This window comes from Entelurus aequoreus, linkage group LG03 (assembly GCF_033978785.1).
Source record: "Entelurus aequoreus isolate RoL-2023_Sb linkage group LG03, RoL_Eaeq_v1.1, whole genome shotgun sequence".
In the NCBI taxonomy this organism is placed as follows: domain Eukaryota; kingdom Metazoa; phylum Chordata; class Actinopteri; order Syngnathiformes; family Syngnathidae; genus Entelurus; species Entelurus aequoreus.
Window position 1 is genome coordinate 80,171,861 of NC_084733.1, and position 27,809 is coordinate 80,199,669.

Here is a 27,809-nt window from a genome sequence, read left to right on the forward strand (position 1 = left end):
CAGCAAGACAATGCCATAAGCCACGTGTTACAACAGCGTGGCGCAATATGAAGCCTAAAATACCACAACGAAGAAGAATTCCACCTGAAAAGTTTCAAAAATTGGTCTCCTCAGTTCCCAAACGTTTACTGAGTGTTGTTAAAAGGAAAGGTCATGTAACACAGTGGTAAAAATGTCCCTGTGACAACTTTTTTGCTGCCATTAAATTCTAAGTCAATTATTATTTGCAAAAAATAAATAAATTAGTTTTTCAGTTCGAACATTAAATATCTTGTCTTTGCAGTCTATGTGTAACTGTGTAGAAAACAAACATCCATTATGCTTTATTAAATGATGACTGAAGTGTTGCAACAGCGCCTGTTGCTGGCGAGAAGTGGTATGTACGCTTCCCTACCGGAAGTGCTCAGAACTGTGAAGCCTTCCAAAGGGTGAGTTGTTGTTTTTTTGCATTGTCCGTATTGTTTACTATTTAGTGAATCTTGACTGTTTATATTTGGAATAGTAATTTGCAACGTACACATAAAAAATGTTCGCTAACTGTTATTGACCAAAACTGTATCTTAGAGTGATATTTTGAAGACCGAAATTCACTTCTACTGTTAAACTAACTCATGATTGTTGATGTGTTTTTTTTTAGAGATTCCCGTGACCCAAGTGGACTCAGAGTCTCACAATTTGCACAGTTTTTTCAGGTAACACTATATATGTCATGCCACTGGGATTGTTTAATTGTCAGTATAGCTGTCCTCGCCTATTATTATGATGCTAATGTTAGCCTGGCTAGGACGCAGGTTTGAAGCAGCCATTTTGGATAGGCGAGGTGCGTTCAGGGACATCCTGTAAAATGTTGACTATATTTTTCTGTCTATTATGCATATTAAAATATATATATATATATATATATATATATATATATATATATATATATATATATATATATATATATATATATATTGCAGATTAAATTATACCAATGTCAGTACATATGAAACCAACAACAGAATATGATAATTGGTATGAAGACTTATTTTAAACACTATACGATCACATCCAAATGTAACACTTTTTGTTTGTAAAATGAAACTGTGGTTTTATCATGTAAAACATGAGAACTGTGAAACCGTCCAAGGGAGAATCCCGTGACCCGAGTGGACTCACAGTCTCACAATTTTGCATCGTGATCCACCCGATGCCGGTGATATGTTGAAGCGACAGCAGTGTGGAGCTGCATTTTGCCGCACACAGTTGTGGACCGTCACACATGCGTCACTTTTTATGGGCGTTTTAGAAGCGGTCCTGCGGTGCATCGACATTTAAGCCAGGAGTGTCCAAACTTTTTGACTGGGGGGGGTCGACCCGCAGGGGGCCAAAACCCATTTGCATGCAAAATTAATAAAAAATGTAATGTATAAATATGTTAAAATAACTACATGTGTGTATATATATATATATATATATATATTAGGGCTGCAACTAACAACTAATTTGATAATCGATTAGTCTGTCGATTATTACTTCGATTAATCGATTAATAATCGGATAAAAGAGACAAACTACATTTCTATCCTTTCCAGTATTTTATTGAAAAAAACCAGCATACTGGCACCATACTTATTTTGATTATTGTTTCTCAGCTGTTTGTAAATGTTGCAGTTTATAAATAAATGTTTATAAAAAAAAAGAAAAAAGAAAAAAAAGGAGCCTCTGCGCATGCGCATAGCATAGATCCAACGAATCGATGACTAAATTAATTGCCAACTATTTTTATAATCGATTTTAATCGATTTAATCGATTAGTTGTTGCAGCCCTAATATATATATATATATATATATATATATGTGTGTGTATATAACCTATACATATATATATATTTGTACATATTAATGGATATATAATTAATAATTGTTAGAATTGAATATTAAGAGTATGTGAAAGTTTGACTTCTACCTTGTTTACATTCGTGACGACCTCTTTAAAGTTTTGTAGATGATTAGAAATATCAGGCAGCTAAAATGTGCCAAACACAGATAAGTGTGGAAAGAGGTTGTTTTTTTTGCGTTTGTCCCATCATGCATTTGCCTCATCATTTAAGTGGGTGTAATTTTGATATTTTTATGGTGGTTGGATGTTTTTTTGTAATATCCACAAAGTTCAGTGAGCAGGTTGTGTTTTTTTGCTGAGTGCATTTTTTCTTCTTCTGCGCCATGACTAGGGAAGGTTGTTTGGATTGGGTCTTATAAGTATTGCTATGCTATTACTTTAGAGGAAGTAAACTTCATGGTCACTGGTCTGAGTCACTCACATAGTCCGCAAGATGACGACAAATAAGCACTTAGCTAACCGCCTCATATATACATTTTATTATGTCAAGATCCTGCCCAGCCAGATTGCTTGTTGAACTCGTGCCGTCTAGTGGGCCAAATTGAAGACGCCGGCGGGCTGTAGTTTGGACACCCCTGATTCAAACTCACTTTTTCTTTTCAGCACTGAAGGTGCACTTACTGTACTTAAGAGCAAAAAATGCATATTTAATTTTTTTTTTTTCATATAAGAGATATGTTAATAAAATAAAAATGGTAAATGGGTTGTACTTGTATAGCGCTTTTCTACCTTTTTAAGGAACTCAAAGCGCTTTGACACTATTTCCACATTCACCCATTCACACACACATTCACACACTGATGGCGGGAGCTGCCATGCAAGGCGCTAACCAGGACCCATCAGGAGCAAGGGTGAAGTGTCTTGCTCAAGGACACAACGGACGTGACTATGATGGTAGAAGGTGGGGATTGAACCAGTAACCCTCAGATTGCTGGCACGGCCACTCTCTCAACTTCGCCACGCCGAATATATATATATATATATATAATAAATATAACAAACACTGTTAAAAAGAACCCAAAATGATACAAGAACATATAAACTAAATGTGTTTTGATCAGCCCCTTAAGTCACCCAGTAGCTATACAATTATACAAGGATATTGCTGAAAAAACAATTATTGTAATATTTGTTATTTGTCGGTCTAAATATGTTGAATCACACACGTAGGACGAGCACCTCCTTTCTCACAGCCGTGCATGTAACGACGCAAAAAAAATACTGGCAAAACGCTGATGAGTGTTGATAAATCACATTGCATCTTCTCCGCCCAGTTTTGCGGGCGTTCTGATGTTTTGCATATTAACGAAGACGGACACGCATAATGGATCGCACTTTTTATTCTGCTCGCTTTGCACACTTTTAGTAGATTTGCTCTGCGTGTGCTATCGAGTTTGCACGTGTTTTAGTTTAGATCAGTCGGCTTTTGGACAATAGGGAAATTATGAATCTGTTCCAGTGCTTTAAGTGCGCAGGTGCCTTTTTTTGTAAGTGTAAAAAAAAAATCTGTAGATTTTACAGTTAAAAACTGGCATACAATTTTGCATGTTTTTTTTTGTTGTTTTTTTTACAGGGAATTACTGCAAATGGAAAAATGGTACTAACAGTTTGTTTTTTTTACTGTAAAATTCTACTTTTGTTTTCACAGTGCGGCGTAGGCGAGTGTCACACAAGTGTACGAAGAAGTGAAACCGTGTTACCATGTCACATGACCACAGGTAAAATTTGACATTTACTTATTTTGTGTTCGTGCACGTTCAGTAAAAACCATTACCTTGGTGATCTTTGAGGTGTGTGTGCCCTAATAGACCAAAACAACACTCCATGGACCAACGACCACAAAAACAACAACTGAAAGCTTGTGTTTTACTTCTCACAGCTGTATTTGTGATGGAACTATAATCTTTAAATAGTACTTTTAATGTTAAGGTTATAATACCAGTGTGTGTGTGTGTGTGTGTCCATAATGAGTTCTGACTTTTCCCTGCACAAACACACTACTTCCTCCGCTTCCTGTGTTGCCTTCGAGCAGACGTAGTCCAACCAGACTGATTGTCATCTTGTCCACGTTGTGTACACGTGTCTTCCCGAGCAGCAGGACCTCGATAACACGTGTGTTACCAATGTTTGACTGTCACCTTAGATTTCTTACATTTGATTTAAGTATTGCACCGACAGTCATCCATCCCAGTTTTGTGTAGGTCTACAATCTTGTCCTGAAGGTCCTTTGACAGCTCCTTGGTCTTGGCTATGGTGATGGACAGGTGTATTTGGTTGAGATTTGGAGTATTTTCTTAAAGGGACAAAACTCGTTTGTGTACTTCATGGACAAATTAGTGATATGCGGGGTAACATTTTTTTTAAAACATTTTAGGGACTTTCAAACACGCTGAGCTCGTCCTGACAAAAATGTCCAACTCGTCTTTTACGTTGCTGCCAGCAGGCGTCCTTAAGCAGCTTTTTGGCTTCCAGGAAGTGTAAGAAGATTGTCATGGCGGCAGGAATGCGTTAAATCCGAGCCTGTCAGCGAGAAGAGTCGGACCAAAGTGTTTATTCAAACGAGGCTCTGATGGCTTCCAGACACGTCCCTGTTGGGACAAAATTGACTTTAGTCACCATTTGTCACTATTTGTTTTCTTCGCCGGCGCATATTTATGGTAAAGAGCGCCATTTGTTTGATCTGATTTATGAAGAAAAAAAAAAATTCTAAATGCAGTTGCATTTAGAGCAAGGCATGGTGAGTGGGCTTTCCGTTGCCATGGCGACAGGCTGTCCGGAGCTTAGTGGATGGAGGAGGAGCTGAGCGTACTCCAAGCAGTTCAACAACAATGGAGGACATCTTTCTTCTCCTCTTTTGTCTCCTTCCTCGCATGCGGGAAGTGAGCGTTCTTTAGCTCCGCCTCCTGGAGGTCCCCTCACAAATCCAGTAGGACATGTCAACAACGCAATCAAGGAACAGTCCTTGTCGGACGAGTGGTCCTCGAAAGGGCTCGAAGCGGTCCCGTCTGCATCGGCACTAATGAATTCTTGCCTTCGTCTAGCAGACTTTTGTCTCCACAAAGATCCAATTAGCTGCAGACAGACATTTGCCCACCAAATGATAACATGATCAAATAATCCGCCATGTTGTCTTCAACACACAGACACGATGAGCATGTTGAACAAGGCACTGCAACTTGGAAGGTGGTTGTTGTGCGATGTGCATTGATATGCACCACAAGACTCTAATTTAATAACGGAAAGGTTCGATAAGATATTGTGTACGAACGATTCCTGTGTGTGTATATGCGCCTCCTGTTCCAGGATGAGTAGTTTGGACGTCAGCACCGAGCAAACGAGATGTCACCAATCTAAGTATGTGGACATGAAGACTGCTCGATGAGCGACAAACGTCTTCTAAGACAAACTGAACAGTCCGGTTGCAATCGATTGAATGTCCTAAGAACAGAATGTAAAACCAAAACCTGGGCCCAAACATTCATTTTTATATGAGTTGTATTTATACATGCATGAACACACAAACATGCATACATACATACATACATACATACATACAAACATACGTACACACATGCATACATACATACATACACACATAAGTACATACGTACATATATACATGCATACATACAAACATACAGACGTACGTACATACATACATACATACAAAAATAGAAACATACGTACATACAAACAGTGTTTCCCACACATTCATTTATTTGTGGCGGCCCGCCACGAAAGAATTACGTCCGCCACAAATAAAATAAAAATAAAAATAAAAATTCTTTTTTTTTTTTTGTCCTGTCCAGCTTCTCAGGCAAATCATATAGTTGATGTAGATGCCCATATAGGCTGTTCAGATTTACTTTACAAAAGAGAAGTGTAGGATACTTCTCTTGTTGCCTTATTTGTATTTGACCACTACTGTTTTCTGTTTATTTGTTACTGACTGTGACAGGACACCTCTGCCTCTGTTTCACTTTATGTTGCTGGTAAATAATATGGTTGTAGTAGTGGGCTAAAGTTAAATTATTTAGTATGCACTAATTAGAGGGGCAGAGCTTTAAGAGACATTTTAGCTTTTATATTTTATAAGTTATATTTTTTGTAAGAACCACAATTAATAAATATATTTCAGTGAATAACTTATTGTTCAAATCTGTATATAAATATGTACATAAAGTGTTGTAATTATATTGTAAAATGGATGGATGGACGTTTAAAACGAAACTGTTATTATTGATTAGTAAGTATACATTTTTTGAGCCTTTTTAGAGAAAATCATATCATTGTAGTAAATTATGCAAATCACGTGATGATGTCATGGTGACCACGCCCATAGCCACGCCCATAGTCACGCCCCCACCGCAACAGGTATCTTGGCAGTTTATGGGAAACACTGAAACATACGTACATACATACAAACATATGTACATACATATACGCATACATACAAACATACGTACATACATACATACATAGATACACAAATAAAAACATTCGTACATACAAACATACCTACATACATACACACGGTTACAAACATACATACGTACATACATACATACATACAAACATACGTACACTACCGTTCAAAAGTTTGGGGTCACATTGAAATGTCCTTATTTTTTAAGGAAAAGCACTGTACTTTTCAATGAAGATAACTTTAAACTAGTCTTAACTTTAAAGAAATACACTCTATACATTGCTAATGTGGTAAATGACTATTCTAGCTGCAAATGTCTGGTTTTTGGTGCAATATCTACATAGGTGTATAGAGGCCCATTTCCAGCAACTATCACTCCAGTGTTCTAATGGTACAATGTGTTTGCTCATTGGCTCAGAAGGCTAATTGATGATTAGAAATCCCTTGTGCAATCATGTTCACACATCTGAAAACAGTTTGGCTCGTTACAGAAGCTACAAAACTGACCTTCCTTTGAGCAGATTGAGTTTTTGGAGCATCACATTTGTGGGGTCAATTAAACGCTCAAAATGGCCAGAAAAAGAGAACTTTCATCTGAAACTCGACAGTCTATTCTTGTTCTTAGAAATGAAGGCTATTCCACAAAATAGTTTGGGTGACCCCAAACTTTTGAACAGTAGTGTACATACATACGTACATACAAACATATGGTGAATATGTTGACACTCACTGATCTCTCAGGTCAATATCCAACAAAACTCTTGAGTTTGCCTTCTCAAAGAGTGTTTGCCTTACTGGGCTAATGAACCCTCTCTGAACAGTGACCACAGGCGGGTCACCTTGGTCCGGGTACGTGGACGTTTTTCTGAAACACCACTTGGGTTCTGGCCTTTTGTTCAATCTGGTGAACTCTTTGCAAGACGGAATTGTGACCCCCGCCATGCGAAGAGTTCACGCTGAAGAGACCTAAGTGTCTCATCATCAGCATATGGCGCTAACGACAGTCTCAACTTGACTCACTAAGCTGTTTTGAAAATGACTTTCCTTCAAATTGCTGCTGTAAGAGCCACCTCCGGCGCTCTGAGATCCTGGAGTGTTTCCATCACGAAACCAAACATCCGACTGCACAACACGTTTACATTTAGACTGCTACGCTAGCATTAGCGTCCTTACAGACACCCTTGAAATGGTTTGCCAAGTGAGGTGGGTGAAAATGTCATTTTGATTGTTGTAGTCCACTAAAGTGACCCAGCAGACCACCTACTGGTCTGGGGTGGAACAGCATCGTTTAGTGTTCTGGGGACTGAATCAGGCGGACATGTTTTATAGGGCTGTGAATCTTTGGGCACCACACGGTTCGATTGGGTAAACGATTCAATTCTCGGTTTAAAAACAATACTTCTATGATGAACTACATGCCTCCATTAAATAGATAAACAGCCCTGATACATTTCTATATTACTTCAAAGAAAACTGGTTTGATTTACCAGAATTCTACCTAGAATTTTTAGAATCTATTAAGAATCGCTATTGATTCGGACTTGGCGCAGGTCTGCAGTGATGTGCATGATGAGTATTTTTGGACGGATCCGTATTTTGCAATGTAAGGCACACATTTTGTGTTTGATGAAATGACTCTTGGAAGTGCTGCCAAATAGCCCGCAGGCTCTCGAACGTGCCTCGGCTTGTGCCGCTCCATGAAACGCGTCTTCATGCTCGGCAACCATCGGACGTCTTGGCGGGTCCTGTCGGACACGAGCCGTGCTGACGGACGACCACGAGGTTTTTCCCGCTGCTGGCGTGTAAAGTCACGTTTTTGCTTACTTGACCCTCCACAATAAGAGCGTCAGCCCCCTAACAGTTACCGGTGTAAGAGCTTTGAGGATCTTCACCGCCGCCGAGAGGAGGAGGAAGAAGAAGGTGGTTAAGATATTTTCATCTGGTGAAATTGATACCTTCCCCCAGCGTGGCCCCCCCACCCCCGACTGCCCGCAGCACAAAGACCAGTTTGTCAGTCGCGCGTTTGACAAGAAGACAACACTTTGGGAGTTAAAATGACTTCAATAATCATTCATGAAAAGAACACTTGGCTCACATTATCACTTTTATTTTGGTTTCGTTGTTTCTATTACGTCTAAAGTACAAGCTAAATCGGAGGCAGAATAAGGTAAAAAAAGGTAAATAATAGGTAAGAGAAGGTAAAAAAGGGAAAAGAAGGTGAATGAACGTTAAAAAAAAGTAAACTGAAGGTGAATAAAATGTAATAAAAAGTGAATAAAAGGGAAAAGAAGGTAAATGGAAGGTTGAAAAAGGTAAACCTTTACAAAAAATGAAGAAAAAAAATATAAGTTAAAACAAGGTAAACAGAAGGCAAATAAAGGTAAAATATGGTTGATATAAAGTAAAGAAAAGGTAAAGAAAGTTAAATAGAAACTCAAGTAATGTAAATAGAAGGTAAAAGAAGGCAATTAAAAGGTAGATAAAAAGAAAATAGAAAGTACAGGAAGGTAAAATAGATAAATAGAAGGTACACATTTACAAAAAGGAAAAAGAAGGCGAATAAAAGGTAAAAAAGTTAAAATAGGGTAAATAAAAAGGCAAATAGAAGGTTAGGGAGTCTGAGTAGAAGGTAAATAAAAGTTAAATATTTAAAGTAGAAACTAAATATATAAGGTTGATATAAAGTAAAGAAAGGGTAAAGAAAATTAAATAGAAGCTAAAGTAATGTAAATAGAAGGTAAATGAAGGTGAATAAAAGGTAAAAGAAGGCAAGTAAAAGGTAAATAGAAGGTAGAGGAAGGTAAAATAGATAAATAGAAGATACACATTTGCAAAAAGGAACAAGAAGGTGAATAAAAGTTAAAAAAAAAAAGTCAAAATAAGGAAAATAAAAGGCAAATAGAAGGTTAGGGAGTCTGAATAGAAGGTAAATAAAAGGTAATAGAAGGTAAAATAATGTAAAACAGAAACCAAATATATACGGTTGATATAAAGTAAAGAAAAGGTAAAGAAAGTTAAATAGAAGCTAAAGTAATGTAAATAGAAGGTAAAGGAAGGTGAATAAAAGGTAAAAGAAGGCAAGTAAAAGGTAAATAAAAAGTAAATAGAAGGTACAGGAAGGTGAAATAAATAAATAGAAGGTACACATTTACACAAAGGTAAAAGGTGAATACAAGTTAAAATAGGGTAAATAAAAGGCAACTAGAAGGTTAGGGAGTCTGAATAGAAGGTAAATAAAAGGTAAATATAAAAGGTGAAAAAAGGTAAATAGAATGTAAGGGAGTTTATGAAACCGGAAACATCTTCGTTTTAACAATTTTCTCTAAAACACACATTGAGATTAAAAGTGTTTTATTTGATCCCTCAATCGAACAAACTAATCGATAGATTACTAAAATCATTGTTAGCTGCAGCCTTATATGTATCTTATTTATATGACGTTTTGCCAACGTATATATCAATGTTAATCTTAATTACTTTTTATATTTGTCAAACTTAACTTTTAGAATTTTTTGGGGGGGAAATCTTACTTTACTTTCTTGCCTTTTCAACTTGTCACCAACTCAATACAAAGTTTACCAACTTAAAGGCCTACTGAAATGAATTTTTTTTATTTAAACGGGGATAGCAGATCTATTCTATGTGTCATACTTGATCATTTCGCGATATTGCCATATTTTTGCTGAAAGGATTTAGTATAGAACAACGACGATAAAGATTGCAACTTTTGGTATCTGATAAAAAAAAGGCTTGCACCTACCGGAAGTAGCGTGACGTAGTCAGTTGAACATATACGCAAAGTTCCCTATTGTTTACAATGATGGCCGCATGAAGTGAGAGAGATTCGGACCGAGAAAGCGACAATTTCCCCATTAATTTGAGCGAGGATGAAAGATTTGTGGATGAGTAAAGTGCAAGTGAAGGACTAGTGGGGAGTTGAAGCTATTCAGATAGGGAAGATGCTGTGAGAGCCGGGGGTGACCTGATATTCAGCTGGGAATGACTACAACAGTAAATAAACACAAGACATATATATACTCTATTAGCCACAACACAACCAGGCTTATATTTAATATGCCACAAATTAATCCTGCATAAAAACACCTGCGTGTTTGTTATGCTAGCTCCTAGCTCCTCTGCTAGCTCCTAGCTCCATAGAACACGCCAATACAATTCAAACACCTGATCAACACACACAATCACTCAGCCCAAAAGACCGTTTACCTAACCCAAGGTTCATAAAGCTTATATATTTTTAAAAAGTTACGTACGTGACGCGCACATACGGTCAAGTTATCGAATGTTTAGCAGCCAAGGCTGCATACTCACGGTACCTGATATTCAGCTGGGAATGACTACAACAGTAAATAAACACAAGACATATATATACTCTATTAGCCACAACACAACCAGGCTTATATTTAATATGCCACAAATTAATCCTGCATAATAACACCTGCGTGTTTTTTATGCTAGCTCCTAGCTCCTCTGCTAGCTCCTAGCTCCATAGAACACGCCAATACAATTCAAACACCTGATCAACACACACAATCACTCAGCCCAAAAGACCGTTCACCTAACCCAAGGTTCATAAAGCTTATATATTTTTAAAAAGTTACGTACGTGACGCGCACGTACGGTACGGTACGTGTTATGCTAGCTCCTAGCTCCTCTGCTAGCTCCTAGCTCCATAGAACACGCCAATACAATTCAAACACATGATCAACACACACAATCACTCAGCCCAAACGACTGTTCACCTAACCCAAGGTTCATAAAGCTTATATATTTAAAAAAAGTTACGTACATACGCAAAAAAAAGCCAAAGCTGCATACTCACAGTAGCACGTCTGCGTCTTTGTCATCCAAATCAAAGTAATCCTGGTAAGAGTCTGTGTTGTCCCAGTTCTCTACAGGCGTCTGTGTATCCAAATCAAAAGTCCTCCTGGTTAGAGTCTCTGTTATCCGAGTTCTTCTATCTTGACTGCATCTTTCGGGAATGTAAACAAAGAAGCGCCGGCTGTGTACTGTTGTGGCTGACTACGTTCGAAAAATACGTCCATTTCGCACCGACAACTTTCTTCTTTGCTTGCTTGGCTTCCTTCTCCATAATGCAATGAACATGATTGAAACAGATTCACGAACACAGATGTCCAGAATACTGTGGAATTATGAAATGAAAACAGAGCTTTTTCGTATCGGCTTCAATGTGGAAGGCATACCCGTGTTCGCCGGGCTACGTCACACGCATACGTCATCCTCAGAGGCGTTTCGAACCGGAAGTTTAGCGGCAAATTTAAAATGTCACTTTATAAGTTAACCCGGCCGTATTGGCATGTGTTATAATGTTAAGATTTCATCATTGATATATAAACTATCAGACTGCGTGGTCGGTAGTAGTGGGTTTCAGTAGGCCTTTAAAAAAAACAAAAACAAAGATCACAAAACTTAATTGGAAAATGTTGCTTAATTTATTTAGTTTTAAACAGTGTACACCCTATTTATTAGACACACCTGTCTCACACCTTGTGTGTTGGCAGTGATGGACCAAACAACGCGCGTACAAAATGTCAAAAATGACCCTTAGGCGCCTCCTTGATAAGTAAAAAAAAAATTAGCCCCTCCCACCAGATTCACGTATCGTCACAAAAACCGCAGGAGACGTCCTTAATGACAGGACGCACGTAAAAGCCCCAAGGACCCATATTTGAAAACAAACAGGAAGTCGGTCATCTTGGTTTCCGTCGGCCATTTTCAGGCCAAAAAACAGTCGTACATAAACGAGCTCCTCCAAGGGACTTGGTTTAAATGAACCGCGATTAAAACGACAAATACTAAACAGATAGGCCATTATAAACTGCAAAAGAATTTAGCCTATGACACAGGATGTGGGCGTGGCTTGGCGCCAAACTTTGATCTGATGGTTCGCCACGAAACTTTTAACATTTTTAAATCGGCTCCAAAAATTCCGATCTTGATCATACTTGGTACAAATGATAACGATGACACCTTGAAGTTCTAGATGGCTCAGCACATATTCGTACCCATTCACGGTGGGCGGAGCCTGGCGGGAAAAAATCTAACCATCAGCGATCAAATTGTCATTACTTGACTGATATACGACTTTTTTTTTCGTCTGGAACTGATCATGACTAGCATTGTTATGTTTTTAATGTAGAACTTCAAAAATAGGAAAAAGGAGATGGAAACATTTTGAGCAGGCACTTTATTGACAATAACAGTCTGATAGCAGAAGGTAGAACAGACCTTCCAGAAATTAGAGGGTTGGTTGTTCCTAGTCCCAGTGACTGCTGTTGTGTCCTTGGGCAAGACTTCTTGATGTGTGAATGTGAATGAATGTTGGGTGGTGGTCAGAAAGGCCATTGGTGAAAAATTGCAGCCAGTGTCAGTGTCTTCCAGGGCGGCCGTGGTTACAAATATATCTTACCATCAATGTATGAATTTTATTATTATTTATGGAGGGCCAATAGGATCTATATCTTAACTTTTTGTCAAGATACTGCGTCTAACTTCAGCTTTTGATTCACAAGCAGGCCCATAATAATACATGAAGAATAAGTATGAGGAATAATAAAATGGGCCGCATTGATTTGCATACGCCAGCAGGCCCATAAAAATACATAGTTTTTTTTTGTTTTTTTTTTACAAAAGTAGTAAAAAATGCAAAATATAAATGGCATGTAATATAAACATGGAGGGATGTTACACACTTGACTTTAAGTTTTACAAAAATAAATAAATACAATAAATTAATAGCCACACAAAATACTTTCTTGGCAGAAGAAATATTTCACATAATAATATTGTCTACTTAAGAACCATTTTATTTTCATTTGAGTGTTTGAATTAGTTTATCTTCCTCTAGGGGTGTACAAGCAAACTTGATTCACATTCGAATCGCAATTAATTTTTATCCCAACTCCATGAATTGATTAACGTGGACCCCGACTTAAACAAGTTGAAAAACTTATTCGGGTGTTACCATTTAGTGGTCAATTGTACGGAATATGTACTGAACTGTGCAATCTACTAATAAAAGTCTCAATCATAATTTTAAAAAATCGATAATTTTTTTGATTTTTTTTATATATATATATAGGTAATTATTGTTACTACTTTCTTTTAAAGAATAATCCTTTTTTTTTAAAGCCGTTTTGAGGCTCTGTCTCTGTCTCTGTCTAAGAGCAAAGGTTGTAGGTTTAATGTACACAATTCAAAACGTAGTTACTCAGACATTAATGTTTTTTACACGTTTATATGCGGGTATGTAGTTTTTTTTAATGGAGAAAGACGTTAACATCTCTTGTTTTCGTGTCAGTATTTAAGATAGCTAGCGCTAGCTTGCTTCTCCAGGAAATGAGCAGAGTTTATATAAAAGTTTTATCAAATATGGTTTTACGATCATTTTGATTTAAAACGGTAATATTAACTGTTTAACATTATACCGTTTATCGTTAAAACCCTAGTGCCATCCATCTGGAGGTCATCTATAACGATATATTTGTTGTATATTTACAAACATATAAATAGTGAGTTTTAATATAAAACACTCAATAAGTAAAGTAACCAAGATTGTGATTTCGAGTGCTAATATTGCATATTTCAAGGATAAAAAATAGTTCAAACCTAATGATTAATTGGTGACTGTTCTTCTTCTGACTCAATGTTCTTTAAAGGGGTCATGTTATATTTTTTTCTACATTTAAGACACTTCCTTGTGGTCCACATACGATGTAATGGTGGTTCTTTGGTCCAAATGTTGCGTAGATCATCTTCAAGCATTTGTGGGCCGTCTTATTTACGCGCCAAAGTCCTCCTCCAGGCCACACCCACTCACTGCGTCTCCACCCCGTCAGCCATGTTGTAGATTTTAGTACTTACATATGGAGTCTACTGACAGATATAAGTTAGAACTATACGCTACTTTGTATTAGAAATGGCAACAGCGGAGTCTAGCCCCATCCTATCTTTGCTGATTGTATCGTACAAAATGTCCTGGACAGAAATCTGCGTTCTAATAACTGCGGCTTATTAGTGATTCCCAGAGCCCCAAAAAAGTCTGCGGGCTATAGAGCGTTTTCTATTCGGGCTCTAGTACTCTGGAATGTTCTAGCGGTAACAGTTGAAGATGCTACCTCAGTAGAAGCATTTAAGGTTTCATTTTATCTATGAATGTTCTCATTCATCCAGGTCTTTGTAATCTCAACTGGACTGTTTGGTTTGTCTTAGAAGACGTTTCGCCTCTCATCGGAGTAGTCTTGATTAAGCCCTTAATCACTCGTGATCAAGGGCTATAAAAATAACCTCTGATTGATGTACGAGCCAGTCTGCCCCTCAAGAGGATTGAGGAACAAGTAGGAGCTTATGGACTACAATGTCAGACTACAACCGGATAAAATATCCGACGAATATCCATGGTTTGATTTAAAATGTTCAGGATTTAATGCGGATTCCAAATACACAAAAACAGGAACCAACAGGTAAGAAAAGTTGGTTTTGCACAATATGACCCCTTCAATGTTTGTTTTGCATGGAGTCGAAAACGCTGTTAAGTCCTTTTGTCAGACGTCCGTGTCCAGTGGAGGATGAAAGTTTTGGCCGGGTGACAGCGAGTCCTGACTGTGTGTGGAACTAATGCCAGTGTCAGAGTCCGTGTCCGTCACGTCGGCGAGGGACGAGCCCTGCTTGACCGTTGCCGCCCGAGTCCCCATTTTCACAGCAACAGGCGCCTCCTCTGCGGCTTCGCCCATTTGCAGCGAGCCGAGCTGAGTGGCCAGCTGCCGGCACTCCTGATCTCTGGAGAGCAGAGAGGTCTCGGACCGATGAAGCTGCTTATCCACTTCCGCCGCTTGCCCACAAAGGGCCAAGCCCGCCAAGACGCTGCGTCTCAGCTCCGCCTGCATCCTCTCCAGATCGGCCAGCAGAGACTGGTCGGTCTCACGGTAGGTCCAGGAAGAAGCCTTCGCTTCTTCCCGCTCGCCTGCCATCCTCAGCTCTGCATCGATGTCGTGACTCAGTTGCGTGATGACGGCCTGGTGCCTCTGAAGCTGAAGCTCCAGCTGGTGGACGTCTTCACTGGCGTGCAGGAGCTCATCAAGCTGCTCTGGGTTTAAAGTGGATCCACAGTCCTCAAAAAACTCTTCTCCTTCTTTCTGCACCTGAAGCTGCGTTGTCTGGAAATCCAGATCCCTCATTCGCTGGATCTGCTCCTGGATGGTGTGGTCCTGGTCCAGAATGATCTGCACCATGTCCTGGATCTCCACTTTGCCGTCCTTGTGAATCTTCTCCAGCTTCCTGAAGACTTTCTTCACCACACGCTTCTGCTTGTCCACAGGCAGCATCTGAAGGTTCTTCACGCTTCTCACAGCCTTGCTGCTGCTTCTGCTCTTTGGACCCTTCATGGCCCGCGTGGGCACGAAGTCGCTGGTTTTGACCAGAACAAATTGGATGAAGGGTCTCTGGTCGCCCCAAGCGTTCCACAGCCTCAGAATCCTGGTGAGTGGCGGCAAGGCTCTTTCGAAACCCTTCCAGCGCTCCAGCAGACAAAAGTCTTTGGACTCTCCATGCAGGAGCCGCTTGCTCTCTGCGATGGATCTGTGATCGTCTAGTAATGCCTGAATGACGTCAGCACAGGTGGTGTGTTTGGTCACCCCACAGACGACCTTCTCTTCCTTGCAGACCGTCACCTGAATCTCCTTCCCCGTCACGACCTCGCAGTCTTTGGTCCTGAAACACCAAAACGTGAAACATCAAAGTCTACATACAGTTTTTACCTCCCTCAAGGAGGTTTGTCAGGAACTTTTACAGGCTACAGACATTTTCTTCTACAATGCATTGACCTTCACTTCTACTAAGACGTTGGTCCAAGAGGTCATCGAGCAGGAAACGACCTTCCCTCATTGCGTCTTGACGTTATTACATTCTTACTCATCAGTGATGACCGCCGCATGCGGTTTAAACCCCGAGAACATCATTACCTTTTCATCTGGACCATCAAAACCGACCAATATCCATTTTTCCCCACGAGCCTAATAGAGCAGCGCTAATGTCGCCGAGCTAATACACGCTAATCCAATAAGCAGATGACATTTGCAGACACTTCAACTATTGTTTGCTAGCGACACAAAAGACAAAATGTTTCTTAGGCCGCGGTTAACCTCCTTTAAATGTCAGCCGATGACAGGCTTTCATTTTAGGCTCTAACTAATACGAGAAAAAAAAAATTGGTTAAATGCATGATTCACATTTTTGTACAATATCAAAACAAGTAAAAGTGAGCTTTTGCTATAGTGTGCACTTGGTAGTGCACTATACAGAGAAATGTGTATTATTATGCAAACAAACCAAACAACATCTGGAACAAACCCCCCCCAAAACTAATGGATTTGAATGTGATTTCAACATTTTTCTGGTTCTAAATCTTTTTTTGGGGGTTTTAAAGCTTTTTCTGAAATGCAATTTTTTGGGGGCTTTGAAAATCCTTTTTTGATTGCAAAATTTTTGGGGGGTCGAAAATATTTTTGGTGGGGTTGCAAATCTTTATTTGGATTGCACATTTTTTAGGGGGGTTGCAAATAATTTTGTGGGTTGTAAATCTTTTTTGGGTTGCAAAACTCATTCTTTTCGTTTAAAATTTTTTCTTGGTTTCAAATCATTTTGAAGGATGGGAATTGCACATTTTTTTTGAGGTTACAAATCGCTTTTTTCTCGGGTTGCAAACCTTTTTTTGTGAAGGGGTTGCAAAACATTTCTTGTTTGCAAATCCTTTTTTTGGCAGGGTTTCAAATCTTTTTCTGGATTGATATTTTTTGGGGGCGTTGAAAATGTTTTTATGGATTGCAATTTTTTGGGGGCGTTAAATCTTTATGGATTGCAAATTTTTGGGGCGGTTGCAAATATTTTTTGGGCTTGCAAATCTTTTTGGTGGAGTTGCAAATCTTTTTTTTGGGGCGGTTGCAAATCTTTTTGGGGTTGCAAAAGTCTTTAGTTTAAAATGTGTTCTTGATTGCAAATCTTTTTGGGGGATGCACATTTTTTGGAGGTGGCAAAAAAAAAGTTTTTTCGGGTTGCAAATCTTTATTTGAGGGTTTGCAAATCTTTTTTTCTGGGTTGTAAAACATTTTTGGGGGGTTGCAAATTTTTGTGGGCCGAACATTTTTTTGGGGGGTTGTAAAATATTTTTGGGGATTTCAAAAAAAAAAAATTTTCTCACAAATTTTTTGGGTTGTGAAATCTATTGTGTGGGGTTGCAAAACTTTTTTGGTCACAACTTTTTTTGTTTTTGGTTGCAAATAGTTTGTTTGGGTTAGTGTACGTAAACGAGCAATATCAGTGGTCCGTTAGTTTATCAAAGTGCGGTTGACTTTAAACAGGCAAATCCAATATAAGCAATAAAAAATTTAAAAAAATCGATAATCTAATCTAATCTAATATTTTCAACATAATGTTTGAAAAAAGCAGTCCTGTAATCTATTTACTTGTGCAAAGCTGGACAGTCAGTTAACATCTAAATGTCCTCCAATAAACACACAATGTGTTCCATTTTACTAAAGTAATTTACAAAAAGGTAAACATGCTATGAGCTAGCAGCTACATAACAGCTAAGCACACACTATCACACAAGATAGACATATCTATGCATCTAAATAGTACAATACAATGTAGTACTATTGTAGTAGCACACACATAGTAGTAGTTAGTGAGTACATAGTCAGTTGTGTGCCGTTAGGGCCAGCAAGGCCTTCTCTGCTGGCCTAACTTAAATCACGATTATAGATTAATACAAGTTAATTTGAATCTACTTTCCATAAAGTATTCATCATATTATATGCATGTCTTATTAGGCTCCAGTGTTGCTTGTTTTTACGTTAAAGCTTTTATCCCATCAGAATTCAGCTAGCTTGTTGCCAGCGCTGTATGAATTCTGCCGGATAGACAGTTGATAGACAGTTGCGATAGCCAATCAGATCACAAGTTGTTGACAGTAGCCCATCTAGGTAGCCTTACGCTAAACGTGACTGTGATTGATATTTTCACTTGTCACTCCCAAGTGAGAATCCAATCACAAGTTGCAATTTGCTAAAAGCAGGAAGGGGCACCGGAGCCACACCCGGCAAACAGGGAAATCATCGGTTCTCACTTTTTAAACTCACAAAGAAAAATTCAAATATGTTATTTTTTTTAATTTTTCCACATGTAATATGTTCTCTACAATTATTTTAATTCTGACAGTACCACGTAAGGTATGTTTTAAATGCTGATTCATTGATTTTTAAATGTGCCGAATAATGGTATTTAGTACACTGTTGAGGTAATTCAATATCCAGTAGTCCACAAGTGTGTTTCTGTATAGTATTTCTCCAGCCGTGGTCATGTGGTGACATAAATGATGGTATTTTGAGGGGTATTTATTAAAGTTGGACTAAGTAGGACATCACTGAAGGCCTAGGTGGGAAAAGCACAGCCCGCCACTGTACATAGTTGATTTACTAAGAACTATGAGTGTAATACTAATGAACTGCTAAGCTAGGTCGCATGCACACAGGCCTAAATAAATGTACATATTTGTAATATGTACGTGACGTGTATGTCGTTCTCGCATGTGTAAGTTCCAGACGAGTCAGCTTAAAGGTAACTTTACTGTAAATAAATGTAGTGTTCATTGAAGTGTTTCCAGAATCAGACAACCACAGACGACTATTTATCTTGGAGGCGCCGTGTGTGTGTGTGTGTGTGTGTGTGTGTGTGTGTGTGCGTGTGTGTGTGTGTGTGTGTGTGTGTTCGTTCACTTGTTAGGATGAAACACAACCAACCCTGTGAAGTGTTCAGTTTCCCACATGGACGCAAAGCAAAGTGGTGAACAAGTGGTGAGGAATGTCGCGGGGAAACAACGATGTCCGTTAATGATTACGCGGAGCCTCAAAAGTGAGATCAGCGAAGTAAAAAGTGGAGATAAACTCTCCACAAACAAATGATGCACGACTCGGACGTTCGGCAACACCAACAAGGGGACTTTTAGAACGTTTCACAAGGCTTAGAAAAGCAGTGAAAATAACTTTGTAGTTATTATGAACAGTCTAAATTTGTCTTAAAAAGTTCTACTTTATTTCTTTTCTTTAGACACGGCGATGAATAAACCCAGCAACATCCATTTTTAATGATACATGTTTTGTGGAGTAGTTATGAATAGATCATATTTTTGCACTAACAAGGAGTGAAGAAAGAAAATAATATATTATGGCTTAAAATAAATATTTTTTTTGTTTTTGTTTACACGTTTCTTCTCCCTTTTGGCACTTAGGGGCACGGCACAGCAACTCTCCTCCTTTCTGATCGGTTCCTTTAACGGGAGATAGGATGCACTCACCGTGCCTAAGACGCAAAAAAAAAAAATGCATACTGGAAAGAGTATTGTCATATATGAGATATATGTTAATATATATTATGAATGAAAAAACATTAAAAAATAATGCCGGCAGATGAAAATATGCAACTAATTTTGATCAGCCCCTTAAGTCATCCAGCTGCTCTAAAACTATAAAAGGATGTTGCTGAAAAAACAATGTGTCTAATATTTTGAATGTGCTGACAGACACAGAACATTCTCTGTCAATCGTTTTTTTGTGTCAATTTGCGCGTACTCCTCAGCTGTGCTAAATACAACGCTAAATAGTGAGGAGTGTTGATAAATCATATTGCGCGTGCTAAATATTTATATTTGCATTTTCTCCTCCCAGTATGGTGTGGACGTTTTTAAGATCAGCAATCCACTTTGCACATTAGCGAGTAGATCCGCTTTGCACGTGTTTTAGTACACGGAAACAATGGTGTGTCCAAACTACGGCCCCCGGGCCAAGTGCGGCCCCGCCGACGACTTTAAATTGGCCGGCGAGACGTCATGAGTTTAACAGGATAGCGTTAATTTTAATAGTCTTATCACTTTGTCGCCACCTAGTGGATAAACGCAAGGTTTTTCCCGGTCAGTGACCTTTTACGTGTGCGCGCGAAATGAGTCCGCGCGCGCAGCGAGGTGACAGTTTTTACGTGCGAAGATATGGACATAATAGGTTTATTAACCACTGTTACGTTTTTATAAATAAGCATTTGTGCAAATTAATGTGCAGCTGTTACTCCTTTTGTCTTATTCATGCGCTAATTTATTTAAGTTTCAGCGTTTTTCCAGTCACTCTGCACTGCAGATGGCTTAATTGTGTTACAATTATTTCAAATTAATGGTCATGTTGGATTTATCCGCATTAAAGCGTTCAGTTTGACAGCACTCATTTTGTGATATTAATATCCGGGTGGATTTATTTATTTTTCTTAGAGATGTCCGATAATGGCTTTTTTGCCGATATCCGATATTGTCCAACTCTTAATTACCGATTCCGATATCAACCGATACCGATATATACAGTCGTGGAATTAACACATTATTATGCCTAATTTTGTTGTGATGCCCCGCTGGATGCATTAATAATAATAATAATAATAATAATGGATTAGATTTTATATTGCGCTTTTCTATTATTAGATACTCAAAGCGCTCACAGAAACAATGTAACAAGGTTTTCCAAAATAAATCAACTCAAGTTATGGAAAAAAAAATGCCAACATGGCACTGCCATATTTATTATTGAAGTCACAAAGTGCATTATTTTTTTTAACATGCCTCAAAACAGCAGCTTGGAATTTGGGACATGCTCTCCCTGAGAGAGCATGAGGATGTTGAGGTGGGCGGAGTTGAGGTGGGGGTGTAGGGGGCAGCGGGGGGTGTATATTGTAGCGTCCCGGAAGAGTTAGTGCTGCAAGGGGTTCTGGGTATTTGTTCTGTTGTGTTTATGTTGTGTTACGGTGCCGATGTTCTCCCGAAATGTGTTTGTCATTCTTGTTTGGTGTGGGTTCAGTGTGGCGCATATTTCTAACAGTGTTAAAGTTGTTTATACGTCCACCCTCAGTGTGACCTGTATGGCTGTTGACCAAGTATGCTTGCATTCACTTGTGTGTGTGATTAAAAAAAAGTCATAAATTTTACTTTTTGAAACCGATACCGATCATTTCCGATATTACATTTTAAAGCATTTATCGGCCGATAATATCGGACTGCCGATATTATCGGACATCCCTACTTTTTCTGCATCAGCAGGTTATGAACACGTTGGCCCCAAGATTAGAGAGCCGAAACATGAGCGGTGTCTCTAACATTATAAATCAGGAGTGCCCAAACTTTTTGACTTGGGGGGGGGGACCGAACTGGGCCACAAAAATGCGGTTTACCTATACATATATATGTCTACATATATGTATATTAACACAATTAGATATATAATTAATATAACTGGATTTAAAGAGTATGTGAAAGTTCGACTCCGACCTTGTTTACTTCCGTGACGACCTTCTTAAAGTTTTGTAAACAATCAGAAACATCAAGCAGCTAAAATGTGCCAAACATGAGTACATGTGGAGAGTGTTTTGCATTTTTCCCATCATGCTTTGTAATGATGTAATGAGTGTAATTTAGATTTTTTTTTTTATGGTGAATGGATGTTTTTCTTTTTTTTAAATACTTCATGTCTGTTGAGATTTTGTGTTGGTTGGATTTTTCTTTTCTTTTTTTCCGCTCTATGACTAGGGGAGGTTGTTTGCATTTGGGTCATATAAGTCAATGCTGCGCACCACAATGCAGAGTATAATTAGAAAAAAACATAATACTGTACCAGCATTAAAATAATTAAAAGTTAAAGTACCAATGATTGTCACACACACACTAGGTGTGGCGAAATTATTCTCGGCATTTGACCCATCACCCTTGATCACCCCCTGGGAGGTGAGGGGAGCAGTGGGCAGCGGCGGTGGCCGCGCCCGGGAATCATTTTTGGTGATTTTACCCCCAATTCCAACCTTTGAACTTGAACTTTTATAATGAATAAAATCTCCCTGCGGGCAAGATACCTTATGACTCATGACGTCTTGCGGGCTAATTTGAATATGTCGTTAATTCGAAAATGTCAGCGGGCCGCACTTGTAAAAAGCATAAAAATAATAATGATTAGGGTTGGGCGATATAATGATATCAGTATATATCAAGACAGGCACGCAATAGATAACAAAAAACGCATTTGATAAAACGTTCGATCATTTTTTTCCTTCGTTACAGGAAGCCAGAAGTTGCGTAGCCACACAGTACCACACCACCTTAGCCGTGCTCACCCTTTAGAGCACAGCTGTGACTTCCTGCCAGTTAACCTGCAGGAAATAGTTCTTATCAGGATTCTCTTTGTTTACATTTTCACACTTTATTAAGCATCTCTTACATATTCCTTGCTTTTGCACCTTCATTTAAAAAACGTATTAAGTGTTTAATGATATTTTACTATTTTGTTGACATTGTTTCCCATTCTTGTGTTGACCACCTTAGCCGTGCTCACCCTTTAGAGCACAGCTGTGACTTCCTGCCAGTTAACCTGCAGGAAATAGTTCTTATCAGGATTCTCTTTGTTTACATTTTCACACTTTATTAAGCATCTCTTACATATTCCTTGCTTTTGCACCTTCATTTAAAAAACGTATTGTTAAGTGTTTAATGATATTTTACTATTTTGTTGACATTGTTTCCCATTCTTGTGTTGACGTTTCCTTTCTGCCTTGATAGCTGAGGGCATTATAATCAGAGGAAGGTTATGCTTCAAATAAAATATATTTTTTCTCCTGGTTCTTATTTCCCACCGGTCATAAAACACGTCAATAAATATCGATATGGACCGATACCAAACACTTGTATCGTGATACGGTTTTCAGCCATATTGCCCAGCCCTAATAATAATAATAACATATAGTAGGCAGCTGATCAGGAAGAGGGTACAGTGAGTGAGGGAAACACCTGTGTTTGTCCTCCCATCACAATCACCAACATCCTGTAGCACATAATCACACACACTGGCCCGAGGGAAGCGAGACAGGAAGTAGAAGAATGTCCCTCACTCTGGGCGTCCACCTATTTGTTCTTCATTCTAATTGCAACGTGTGCTTTACTTTACATATAACGAGTAGAAACTAAGGCTTTCAAACAGCAATTGGAATCGAGACTATTTGCTTCTTCCTGCTCCTTTGTCAGATGGGAACTGAAATGCAATGTGATGTCCCTTGAAGTAACTTGATAAGACGATAAAACGCTACGAACACATAAAAATGCCACGTAGACCGACTAACTGTCATTTTGTACCATGAACTTGCAGCGTTTTCCTGTTGCATTTGTTTTGCGGCGTTTGTGGTTATTATTAGTGCACCCAAAATTATTTTGTTCGAAGGCTGTCTAACATGATGAGAGGTGACTAAAATTGAAGTTTTATAACTTATTTGACAAAACAAGAGTACTGTTTTTTCCAGATACACAGCAAAAACTGAAATGTAAGTAAGATTAAAGGGTGATATTTGCTTATTTTCTGTCTAATAAGATCATTCTTCTCACTAAGCAGATTTTATGTTAGTCTTTTACTTGTTTTAAGTGTTTTGGTCCTAAATGATCTCAGTAAGATATTACAGCTTGTTACTGAGATTTGATGACCTATATTGAGTAAGACTAGACTAGAATATCAACTGTTGCAAAGCTGTGTCATCAACACTCACGAGTATAAAACTGCTTTTTTAAAGTAATAATTTCTTATTTCAAGCATGAAAAAAAAAATCATGATTTTGAAACAATTGTGTCTCATAATTAAAACAGATGAAAGCCAAATTTGCTGTTTTATTTTCAATGAAACAAGAGAAAATATGTACTCATATAGTAGTACAGTTGGCACAGTACAGTAAACTGACAGTTAATATTTAAACATTTAACATTTCAAACAATTTTGAACAGAAATAGTTCATGCATATTCAGATGAATTCCTCAAAATTACAATTAAAAACATTTTGCCTGGGGCCGGGCTGTATATATGCACACTAATTGACTGAAAGAGCACGCACTTGGCGCGATGATGTCATGTTGTAGATGGAAAAATGCATTTTTAGACAATATGATTTGCCTGAGCGGCTAGGAGACCCCGAGAGTAACAAGCGGTTGCCTTGTTGCCTGTCCATTAAGAAAAATACATTTGTTTTTAGTATAAGTTTGCTGGTTTCAAGAAATGTAATGCCGAGCGCATATCATTATGTCAAGATAATGGCACTAGCATTTACTTAATATAAAAATATTTTTCAACATATTGAGCAAAAAGGTCTTTTTTTTTTCTACCAAGAAAAGTGCACTTGTTATTAGTGAGAATATACTTATTTTAAGGTATTTTTGGGTTCATTGAGGTTAGCTAAATTGACTTGTTTTGGAAAGTCAAGCCAAATTTAATTTTTCTATTGGCAGATAATTTTGCTTAGTTCAAATAAATTACCCCTAATTTTTGCATTTTTTCCTCTTGTTTTTGAACACTGACTTTTTGCAGTGTATGTAAATATTTTTCTTTATATTAGCCGCGACGGACTATAAGGCGCGGATAATAGAAATTAGTTATTTACACAGAATAATTATTTACATACCTTAATTGTTTCCAGGCGGTGTTTGTAACACGGCAGTAAAACGGCTCATCAAACAAAACAGAAGTCATCGTCATGGACCCGCTAGCTCTCCAATCAGCTAAACCGACTCAATAACTCCACGGTGACGTTTTGGTGAATTTACTGAGGAATTTGTGAAATTGAAACAATACAAAAAGAATGCAGTTGTAAGTTAATAATACTAACACAGACACTCGTAAACGTCTTAGCATATTAGCTAACGCTAACGACGCTAGCTGCTTGACATTAAGATAGCACGTACAAATATGCTCGAAACACATGACAGACGTCACGCATGGGACGGTTCAGTAAGTATGAATTGGTTTAGTTATATTGTAAAACTTACACGACGAGTAGAAACGCTATGGATGGTTATAGTTCCGGTTCAAGGCGCGTTTTTAACGAACTCGGCCAAAAAGTGGCGCCATAGTACAAACAATAACACACCTATTCAGTGCCTCTGTCGGTGTTGAACACAAAACATTAAGGCCGTTGCCGAAAAAAAATCCTTAAATTAGCCGCACTGTTTTATAAGCCAGAGGGTTCAAAGCCTAAGAAAAAAATAGCGGTTTACAGTCCGTAATTTACGGTAATTCCATAACGCTAAATATGATATAATAACCTTTATTATTGAAAATGGATGTTGCTGGGTTTATTCCTTTTCTCCATTAAAAATGAATAAAATAAAGGCAGATTTAATTGATTCATAACAACAACAACAAAAAAATTTCCCTGGAATTCGAGGCTAGAAAATACCGCCCGTACAAACAATCCCAGCGCTGAAAGGAGAGCCAAGCTATCTAAATGTAAATGGTCGCCCCTCTTCTCATGCGTTTGTCCACTTTGGTTGAGTGTTCTTGGCAGTGATTGAAACTGAAAGTTAACTTGCCATTCTCCACCACTCTTACTTCATGACATCATTAGTAATAACGTGTGTGTGTGTGTGTGTGTCTCTCTTTAAGTAGAACATAGGCCAAAGTTAGTCATCACTAAGAAGTGCTTATTCTGCCAAAGAGGACGAAAACATTCCTTTAACATTTTTGAACCATTTCTGCATTCATCATATCTTCTGTGACGGACACTTGAGATCATCCTGCAGCCCAGACAGGAAGTTCATGTTGGCACTTCCTGCTAAATGTAGTCTGCAGTTATTTGTAACATTTACAATCATCTGGAAATATTAATGATGTAAACAAGTCTTGAGTTTCCAATCATTTGTACAACTCTTATTTGTTTGTGATAGAGTGATTGGAAACACATGGACTAAGATAAGACCTTCTGGAGGAAAGTTCTGTGGTCAGATGAGACAAAAATCGAGCTGTTTGGCCACAATACCCAGCAATATGTTTGGAGGAGAAAATATGAGGTCTTTAATCCCAGGAACACCAATTCCTACCGTCAAGCATGGTGGTGGTAGTATTATGCTCTGGGCTTGTTTTGCTGCCAACGGAACTGGTGCTTTACAGAGAGTAAATGGGACAATGAAAAAGGAGGATTACCTCCAAATTCTTCAGGACAAGCTAAAATCATCAGCCCGGAGGTTGGGTCTTGGGCGCAGTTGGGTGTTCCAACAGGACAATGACCCCAAACACACTTCAAAAGTGGTCAAGGAATGGCTAAATCAGGCTAGAATTAAGGTTTTAGAATGGCCGTCCCAAAGACAATGCTGAAGAAACAAGTCCATGTCAGAAAACCAACAAATTTAGCTGAACTGCACCAATTTTGTCAAGAGGAGTGGTCAAAAATTCAGCCAGAAGCTTGTGGATGGCTACCAAAAGTGCCTTATTGCAGTGAAACTTGCCAAGGGACATGTAAGCAAATATTAACATTGCTGTACGTATACTTTTGACCCAGCAGATTTGCTCACATTTTCAGTTGACCCATAATAAATTCATAAAAGAACCAAACTTCATGAATGTTTTTTTGTGACCAACAAGTATGTGCTCCAATCACTCTATCACAAAAAAAATTTGAGTTGTAGAAATGATTGGCAACTCAAGACAGCCATGACATTATGTTCTTTACAAGTGTACGTCAACTTTTAAAAACCACGACTGTATGTACAAATATTTTAAAAATATTTAGTATTTTTTCAATACATAATAAATATTTAAAACAAATGTCTTCTGGCAAATGTTGAAGACTAGATGATTAATGAGGCAGACAATAAAATATGTTGTGACTCACTTTTGGACAAATGTACGCCACTTTAAAGCTGAGAAGTAGCTGACACACACACACACACACACACACACATGCACACACACACACACGTGCAAACCGAGGAGCTCCAAAAGTGTCCTTCTCTTACCTGCTTTTCAGACGAGCTTTCAGGAAGTTCCTCCCAAAGGGCGCCATGATGGTGAGCAGCAGCAGGTCCACAAGCCTCACCGCAGCAGCACCACAAGCACTTTGTGTTCTGGAGAAGAAGGAAAAAAAGTTGGTGCGTTGTCCCACCAGGAACTTTGGAGGAGGAGGAGTAAGAGGAAAAGTGCATTCAGTGGTGCAACACTGCCCCCATGCACCTGCACGACTATCTGAGGTACTGCAACTACTGCCCTCAATCATGTGCTCTGTACAAATCACTGACGGTTAAAAATACAATTAAATTAAGTCAAATAAGGACTTTAATAAGGAACCACTTTCTTGTTTAGCTTTCCTTTTTTATGGTCACTTTTTCATCATGATCACCAGGCTGCTGTGCTAAAATTAAATGGACCGTGGCCAAACTAAAACAAAATTAAATGAGATGAAGCAAACTTGGTGATAACAAAATATAGAAATATAACATTTGTCAAAACCTCTTCATTACATATAATGTAATAAAGCAAATTAACAACGGTTCAACAAAAAAAATGGTCGCTCATTTAATCTATCGCAGTATGCTTTATATCAGTGGTTCTTAACCATAGCGCCCCCTAGAGGGGCGGCCAA

General features: G+C 38.5%; 2 protein-coding genes across 4 annotated transcripts in view; one reads left to right on the plus strand and one right to left on the minus strand.

Annotated features, from left to right (window-relative positions):
- Positions 1-350: 350 nt before the first annotated feature.
- nts (neurotensin) overlaps positions 351-27,809 on the plus strand; it is a 45,811-nt gene continuing 18,352 nt past the window's right edge. For 2 of the 3 annotated variants that reach the window (XR_009825387.1, XR_009825388.1), the window contains exons 1-4: positions 357-428; positions 638-692; positions 3,531-3,600; positions 27,198-27,417. The gene's annotated coding sequence lies outside the window, so the exon portion shown is untranslated. Of the gene's footprint in view, positions 429-637; positions 693-3,530; positions 3,601-27,197; positions 27,418-27,809 lie in introns of all 3 variants that reach the window. The other variant, XR_009825389.1, reaches the window with a different exon arrangement.
- Positions 12,603-27,687, minus strand: LOC133646934 (ras association domain-containing protein 9-like). Its single transcript, XM_062042882.1, has 2 exons — positions 27,187-27,687; positions 12,603-16,055 (listed from the first exon to the last, which is right to left on the minus strand). The coding sequence occupies exons 1-2, from the start codon at positions 27,441-27,443 to the stop codon at positions 14,891-14,893; spliced, it is 1,422 nt and encodes a 473-aa protein (XP_061898866.1). The 5' UTR covers positions 27,444-27,687; the 3' UTR covers positions 12,603-14,890.

Excerpts from the sequence above, each read along its gene's own strand:
- LOC133646934 (XM_062042882.1), bottom strand. The coding sequence starts at position 27,443 with ATGATTGAGGGCAGTAGTTGCAGTACCTCAGATAGTCGTGCAGGTGCA. Across the intron at positions 16,056-27,186 it reads AAAGCTCGTCTGAAAAGCAG|GACCAAAGACTGCGAGGTCG; the intron begins GTAAGAGAAGGA and ends TTGGTGTTTCAG.